Source organism: Austrofundulus limnaeus, unplaced genomic scaffold (assembly GCF_001266775.1).
Source record: "Austrofundulus limnaeus strain Quisiro unplaced genomic scaffold, Austrofundulus_limnaeus-1.0 Scaffold51, whole genome shotgun sequence".
NCBI lineage: Eukaryota > Metazoa > Chordata > Actinopteri > Cyprinodontiformes > Rivulidae > Austrofundulus > Austrofundulus limnaeus.
The window spans coordinates 2,010,714-2,019,178 of NW_013952453.1; the positions used below are offsets into that span (position 1 = coordinate 2,010,714).

Genomic DNA, 8,465 nt, shown 5'->3' on the forward strand with positions numbered 1-8,465 from the left:
AAACCTAACCCCACACCTGGAACATGCATTTGGACCCGTGGGGACCTGACAGTGGTCCCCACGATTCACTTTGGTCCCCACCTGGCTGCTTTTTTTGTAAAAAAAATACCCCACGTTGTAGGAAAAACCCACACACACACACACACACTCACAGGTTTGTTTTTATATCCCCTTAGGGACCATGGATTGACTTCCATTCACTTTCTGGTGATTTTGTAGCCAAACCCTGACCATTTGCCCTAAAATTAACCTTACAGGTTTCTACCTGACCCTAAAACTAACCTAAACTCAATTCACACCTTGGTCCTAAACCTAACCCCCCCATGCAAAATTAGCATCTGTATGTGCATCGTGGGGACTGGGCATTGGTCCCATTATAGAGGATATAAAGGTCCTCTGAATCAAAGTGCTCCAAGTTGGTTCCTTGCAGAAGCCATGAGTGAATGTTTCACTGCCGAACAAGACATGGATGAGATATTTTCAGGAGCTCAGGAGGAACAAGAGGATGATGCATCTTCAGATGATGAAGAAGAGGACATTGCTCAAGCTGACAGAGACACGTTTTTGTAAAAGAGCCACAAAATTGCATGGTCCTCATCAAATTCAGACWGCAACCAGGGAAGAACAGCAGCATCAAGTATAACAAGAATGACTTCGGGGCCAACAAGGTATTTGGCTGCCCTTGTCCAGGACAGTTCATCCACCTTGATCATCACATCAGCCTTTGAAAAAAACCATCCTGGAGTACGGATTTGGAGAGTCTTCTGAAAATATGGAGAAAACTGGAAAAATATGGATGAGCTAGACCTGTGTGGCTACATAGGGCTTTTGATATTAGCAGGTCCCGTGGCGATACTGCACGTAGTCTCTAGGATGCAGAGGGTGGAAGAGCAATATATTGTGCCACAATGCCACAGAAAATCAAACTTTCTCAAGAATGCTGAGAGTTTATAACTGAGTCCAGACCAGCAAGGTTTGTGACGGACAGACTGGCAACCATCAGAGTGATTGTCTTTTTGTATTATGTAACAAAAATTACATGATAAAATAATTAATTAAATTGAGTTGAATTGATAAACAGCAGATTGTTTCATCATGCAAAATAGATTTTGCATTTAAAATTCAATTAAGCTGCTTTATTTTGGGACTTTGGTAGAGCAGGTCATTTTTGACCCGTAGGACAAGGGSTGTAAACAGGATGTTAGGATCGCACAAGGGTTAAAAAATACAGAATGAGCCTTTGTGTTGTTTTTACACTTCCATACACTCTTCCTGTGTCCCTGCTTCAAAGTTTCTGATACATACACCTCCAACTGAGCTGATGAACAATCTGTTCTTGTCTTTAAATGTGACTAATTGTTGCAAACTTTAGCTGATTTTTCTTATGCATTGTAAAACCAATACTTATTCCACAATTTATAATTTTTCTAATTGTTTTCCGTAGTTGTTTTAGTGTTTAAAACAATCATAACTGCATACCTACACAGTCAGACTCTTTGTATATTTTTGTATTCAGATCTGTACAGGTGACAGAAGTCATCCTGTTACACCACTTTATATTTTATGTCTGTAAATGAAACATGATCATGCTGTCTGTGATCAATACACTGCAGTTTTTGGCACAAAAGTACAGAACGTTTATCATGTAATACAGTATTATCAACACACTAAATAATGTTTAAACAAATATTTAATGTGAATTAGTTTAAATATTCTTGGCATGCAGCAGACATCTTTGTTTGATTTTTCACTCAGTACACTTTTGAAATTGATTTTCTAAATGCAAATAAATTCACCGAGTTATGAAGGAGCTCTGTTTCAAGGTCAGGTTTGCCAAACAAGATGTAGCATTGCTGAACAGTGTCAAACAAAGAATTACTCAAATTTACAGTTGGCTTTTTGCCCTCCTCGTGTCCCTGCTAATCAAAACATATTGCAGAGGTTTGGCAGTGTTTTGGGTACCGTCAGCTTGTTTGGGGCAAAAATGAATTTTCTTCTGAGTCAGCCACCTCATACGGAAAATTAATCCAAGAGTCAAAGCTTGGTTCATCCAGTTGATGCTTGCTGCTCAGTCTGTAACACAGAAATCAGTGGTGATAATATTTCCTCACATTAAGGGAAATTGCAAACAGCTGCAGTAAGGAAGCATTAAAGCACTGCAGCAGCAGGGTAGGCAGATCAAGGACCAAGAGAGGAAACCAAGTAGCTTTTTGTTATCTAATTTTACTTGCTCTAATAATTGTAAAATAAAGAAAAAAAACTTACTGTTTATGATCAAATGAGCCATAATCACTACATTGTTAAAATGTTAATGTTGAAAATTTTGGAATGCACTGTGTGTTGTGGTTTCTGTCACATACAGTATACACATCTGATATGTATGGAGATAAACAAGTCTCACAGTGCAAGTATGCACAGACGGCAAGATTTGAGTGAACATATCAAGATGTCCTTGCTGGAGTGTGACATAATTTTTCTTTTGAATAATGACGAGATGAAATGACATAGAAATTAAATACTTTTTGCTAGGGATGCACAGATATGAAAATTTCAGCCAATGTCAATATCCGATGTTATTATTGGTGTTATGGCCCATAACCGATATTTACCGATATTACACAAACAAACAAATTATTTACAGTTTATACAATGTATATAAGTAATGCATATTGTATGTATATTTTACATATACGCACAAACACACTTGTGTCTTATTTTTTGGTACCGTAAATAAACGACCAGACCTCTGACATGRCTCCCTACTTCAGGTAATCCTGGCTGTACATCGCCAATGCCATGATCATGATCAAACAGATCCAAACATTTCGCCTACCAAAACAGAAAAACAAACTAAAAAATGGAAAATCAATATCGGACATTATTTTAGGCCCCGTTTTACATAACGGGCCGATACCGATATTCTAAAAAAATGACCAATATCGGATGATACCGATGTCAATGCCGATATATCGTACATCCCTACTTTTTGCACTTATAAAATGTAAAGAGTAGAAAGTACACATAATCGCACAAAGTTTTAAGAAGTAAAAAGTTGTAAGGGAAAATAATTATGCCAGTAAAGTACAAATAACCAAGATTTCTACTTAAATAAAGTAAAAAGTATCTGCTTTTCTGTGAATGTAACATGGTTTAACTAATTTCCCTCTGGGATCAATTAAGTATTTTTTTGAATTGAACTGAAGTAAACTTTGTGACAGTCACATAAACTGCCTTGATCAACATACAGTTTTACATAAAAAAGAAGAACTACCTAAAGTGGCRTATTGTCTTTCCTTAACGTCAACAATTGCTAACAAAATGTAAATATTAGTTTTTGTGCTTGTGCTGGTAATAGTTTGTATCAATATCAATGTTGTTTTTAAATTTTTTTTTGGGCTGCTTCCATATGTAATGGTCGCCACAGTGAGTACACTCACTTGAAAGATGTGGTGAATGTTTTACGCCAGATGCCCTTTCTGATGCAACCTATGCATTTATATTAAGAAACGACCAAAACGCACATACAGCTCAGTGTAGAAATGCACCGTCAAGCTTCAAGATCTTGGTTCTTTGTTGAGCTAACTGTGCCGTGACAAAACCAGTTTGGTTTGGGACTAAATTTATTCACATGATCCAAACCCATAGTTGTATTCTCAGATCTCTTTGTTGTCTACTCTTTGGATTGGTTCTACTGTGACTTAAACCAAGATTATTTGCTTTCATATTTCATGGGATGACAACTACTGGAACACACACAGAAGAACACGCACACGTGTGTCTTCAGGCTGCRCACATATTTGCTCACGGTACACGGTGTACTAAATCAAAATGAATCTACATAGATCAGGATGAGGCTGTTCTAATTGACACTGAGGCTCTAAGGCGGCATGGCCACCATACCACGGACACATCCTATCACTGGACCCAGATGTCTTTATGCTGTAAAGGTGGATGCAATAAGATAAAGAAGTCTGAAACCAGTTGTTGAAACCTCATTGCTCAGACTGTTGAGTGTGTATATATGTGTGTGAGCACACTGCTCTCCACGTTTATCATAACTGCATGCAGATGATGTTGATATGGCTTGTTTATTCTTGAAGGAAACAGAAGGTGAATTTGCATCTGACATTAAAGAGGCGACTGAGTGCAGTTGGTTATTACAAAGGAGAGCGAAAGAGAAGCCGATGCACGAAGCACCTCTATAGACAGAAAACATCAGAGCGACGAGGCTATTGCTTGCTTGCTTTTCAAACCTCAATTCTCCTTCTCCTCTTTGTCTGACATCTCTTAGAGAAGATAGAAAGGCAGCGAGGAAGGGCAGAAAAGGTTGTAGAGGAAATCGCACTGCCACTTGAATAAGCAATCAGTTCGGCAGCTACAATAACTGAGCCCATCATCTGAGCAGAAGAAAGTGAGTCTTTTTATAGTGGGTAAGATTGAAATCGGGAGCGAGAAAGGCAGGGGGGGAAATAGACATAAAAAAGGAAATTGGGGAAAAAGGGTGAGCAAGTGTGCAAATTTAAGGCGTTCCATCATCTACCAAACTCCTGCAGCCTTCCTCTTCCCTCCTCCCCTTCCTCTCCCTCCTCCTCCTCCTGAAGAGAGAGAGCAACAGCGAGAGTCACGCTTGCAAGCCAGAGAAGAGACGTCAAGAGGAGGATCTACGGAGGGGGGGGAAATTCCTCTCTCTTCTGCTGCCCCTCTTCGTTGCATCCTACAGGCAGCAAGGAGCGAAGAGGAGTCAGGAGGATCCGGCTGGCGTTTTTTTTTYYTYYTTTTTTTYCTACGCCGCTTCCCCGCAATTCCTGTGGCTGTGTCACAGTGCGTGGAGCGCAGGGAGAGCCACCGAGCGCTCGATCGGTGACATCGCTCCGCAGCTGAAGAAGAGTACCGAAGATCAGCCAGGATGCTTAACAACCTGACCGACACAGAAGAAGGGGACGGGGGAGCACAGAGCCAGGGTGAGTGATGGGGTGGGTCATGTGGTCGCTTGAACAAATAAGAAGATTTGCATAAATCGGGATGTTCACATGGTGATGCATGACATGCGGGGAGAGCAGCACTCTGCCGACGCAACAGCATGGAGGTAGAGTGTAAAGATGTTGCACACACACACACACACACACACACACAAAAACAATGTGCGCGAAGTAGGTTTGCACGCACAACCTGATTGGACTGAAGAGCATTGGAGTGTGTGTGAGAGCGTGAATGTCCGATTGTACAGTGGTTGGCCTGCTTGCCTCGGCTGCTGCTGCTCTTACTGCAAGGCTGTTGTGACAGGAATAGTAATGTGCTCACTCCAAACGATGGATTTTGATCATAAGGGCATTACAGCTTTGTCCAGCACATGCACAACACGCTCACCAACACGCAGCCACAAATGAACACACACACACGCATGCACAAACCATATAAAGCATTAAATTGCTCAGCCACTCAATAGATTGTTCATTCTCCATGGCAGCATGAATATTCCCACCACGTATGGCAATCTTTGGACAGACTGTATGGGCATTTGCACATGCACACACACACACAACCACTCATAAATAGTGATACTGAGCGACCACTGCTGCTAATCCCATCGTCTCCAGCTGTCAAAATCAGCCCTGCATCCAATCCCCTTCGCTCAATCTCGTGGTCTCTGCAGGCTTTCGGCAGATAACCTGTAGGCTGCTGCTTTGTGTGGATAACTGGGTTGTGTGTGACACCAGCACACACCTTGTCAGGCCCTGGAGAACATTAAACTTCTTGTGGCAAGCCCTGCACATAGCAGATCTGCATTAAATTAAAAATGCAGCATGACCGGTATCCGAAGTGTGACTACTGTTTTTATATCGCTGCCTCGATCGGAGTGAGAATAATGCTGCAGTCGAGGGTGTAGATGTGTCAAAGTAGCAGCTTCTCCTTAAGCTATCTGCATGTTTAAGGTTGTTGTGTCTGCGTTCCTTTTTTTAAAGAGCTTTGGTCATTGACCTCTTTAGGCTACTCTGAACATGAGCGTTAGCTACCTTTTTCATTTCTTCATCTCTCCCACTCTTCTTTCTGCACAAAACCTTCCTGCTGTTGTCAGGCCAAAGCTCCAAGGAGTGCACAAAGACAGGCTGCGGATGAGAGAACAGTCACTTTGCTGCTTCTTCTTCTACCTGTGAGGGYTTTATGATAAAAATAGACCAGCGCTGGAAACATGAATATTTAACTTAATGCGGGTGTCTCCTTTTATAATGTAAAAGGGGATTACAGTATTGTAGCAGCTATGAACTGTTAGGTTTGGGGAACATCAAGAACAAGTTGCAGAACTTCACATAAAACTGCATAGCAGGTATGAAATTGTTTGAGCATCACTGTGGCTGTGTGTTTCTGTGTTTGATCAACATTGAATTTTTTTCTGGTTTATCTGTGTAAGCATCCAGGTGTGTGCTGAGTGGTGTTTTAATGCTTACATACATGTTCATATTAAGTTCATCTTTCTGTGTTGAGCAGTGTGCCTTTGTATGTATGTGTGTGCTTCTCAGCCCGTCATCTCTGCAGCTATAAATAGATGTCAGAAAGTCTCGTTTGTCACCCTGTTCTTCTGAATTTTGTTCTGGACTAATACATTGATAAGACCCCTGAGTGCACACTAAGATGTGTTGGGACCTCTGGAGGGTTGAATTAATGTTTCACACGTCTCTTTTTCTTTAAACACATCTGCCAGTCTCTCTCTGTCTTTCTCTTTTGTCACTCTGCAGTAGCAGCATATCTCAGATTAGGACCTTAGTCACACACACACACACGCATGCATGCACACACCAACCTTCATCCCTCTCAACTGAATCACAGCTCTGCTAAGCTAGCCGTGCAACAACCTGAATAACTCTGTTTAGTCATCAGCACTATGCAGGGCAGCTCCAGTGATGTCAGACGTTGTCGCTGTCCGCTGCTCCACGGTGCTGAAAGCTAATTCCACCCTCCGCCACCCCTCCACCCCCACCAGCTCACAGGGCTGCCCGGCGCTGTCCAAGGTGCTGATTTACAGCCTTCATTACACGGCTGGATTACAGCCTGGAAGAGCTGCATTCTGCGTCGGGTGGAGGTGTTTCTGTTTGCAGGAGTTTTTATTTATTTATTTATTTATTTATTTATTTATTTATCTGTGTACTTTATAGACATGCAGAGACAAAAGAAAAAGCTCTAAAGAAAATACAAAAAAAGGTCAACGGGCCACTAAATAAAGTGCATGGCAAATCATTGTCAAGTTAACATAATGATAGGATGTGAAATTGTTTTCCTATTCTGTGGTTTATCAGCTTCAAAGTTTTCTCCTTTAAGGTTCTGAACCTGTGATTGAAATGGAAGTGAAATTTATTAGTTTTATATTCATTTTTCCTTTTTTTCTTTTAAGGTTAATTTGAGAAACTTTAATGGTCGAGATAGAAAACTATAGAAGAGTGAGAAAGTTAATGCTGCTGTTTATAACAAGTGTTGAACATCATGTTTATTAATATTAAATCATCTGAATATTTAATTCTGTCATGATTCTAATATTGAAAAGCCACTGTAAACAATGTTTGCTCAGACCACCAAAACATTCAGCATTAAAAGTTCTCTATTCACAGGAGCTGTCATTCAACTGCAAAGATTCTCATTAGCAAGAAGTGATTTCCTGCTACTTCACAGATTATTTATTTATTTATTATTTTCAATTGTTCCATTGACATATTTGAGTGTCTCATTAACTTGTCAGTTCAGTTTATTTGTAGAGGTTTTGATGCAAGGCTGTTTTTTTTTAGCTTTTTATAATCGCCTTGACTTGTGCCGGGACAAATTCTGTGGTTTAACTGGGCGGCTGACAGCTGTTTGAGTCCAGATCCATTATGTTATGTTATCCACACAAGTATTTAAACAATACAGTATCTTGAACATTATTGCTGCAAGAAATATTAGTGTTATAGATGTCACAGAAAATGTCACAAAATAAATAATGTGCAATGACAGGTGTAGAATATTAGTATCAACTATAGTTCAAAAAAGACAGCACTTTTTATTAAACCTCAACAGACTATTTTAAAGTAGGGCTTTTATATGAACTTCTTTCAGGAAGTACTGCAACTAAATTAGCAGTAGCTGAATAGCTCATATCATGAGCGGCTGTCAGAGTGATGAGAATTCACTATCAGCTTAAATGTTTAATCTCCTGAAGCTGTTTGGTCTAATATGTTGATTAAATAATTTAAATATTGTGACTTGTTATGAGACGTAATTGAATTAAGGTTAAATTTCATCAGAATGCTCAGGAGTATTTGTCAGGAATGTAAAACAGATCACAGGATTATCACTTTGCTTGCAGTCAGTGATTATTCAGAAACTGCCTGTAGYAAAGTTTTGCTTTGTTCTCTGGATTTGATTCAACCAGGAGATAGTTTTAGACAATCAGTACTGTCCTGCTGGTACAGTTTGAGTATGGATTATGTCAAACATTT

At 40.1% G+C, this 8,465-nt stretch overlaps 1 protein-coding gene across 4 annotated transcripts in view; it reads left to right on the forward strand.

Moving 5' to 3' along the window:
- Window positions 1-8,465, forward strand: part of slc12a5a (solute carrier family 12 member 5a) — a 152,847-nt gene that overhangs the window by 55,178 nt on the left and 89,204 nt on the right. The window contains exon 1 of one of the 4 annotated variants that reach the window (XM_014008637.1): window positions 4,637-4,961. The exons of 2 other annotated variants lie outside the window; for them this stretch is intronic. In XM_014008637.1, coding sequence (XP_013864091.1) covers window positions 4,907-4,961 — 55 coding nt within the window. In that variant the 5' untranslated portion in view covers window positions 4,637-4,906. Of the gene's footprint in view, window positions 1-4,636; window positions 4,962-5,025; window positions 5,087-8,465 lie in introns of those variants that run through there. One more of the 4 variants, XM_014008639.1, reaches the window with a different exon arrangement.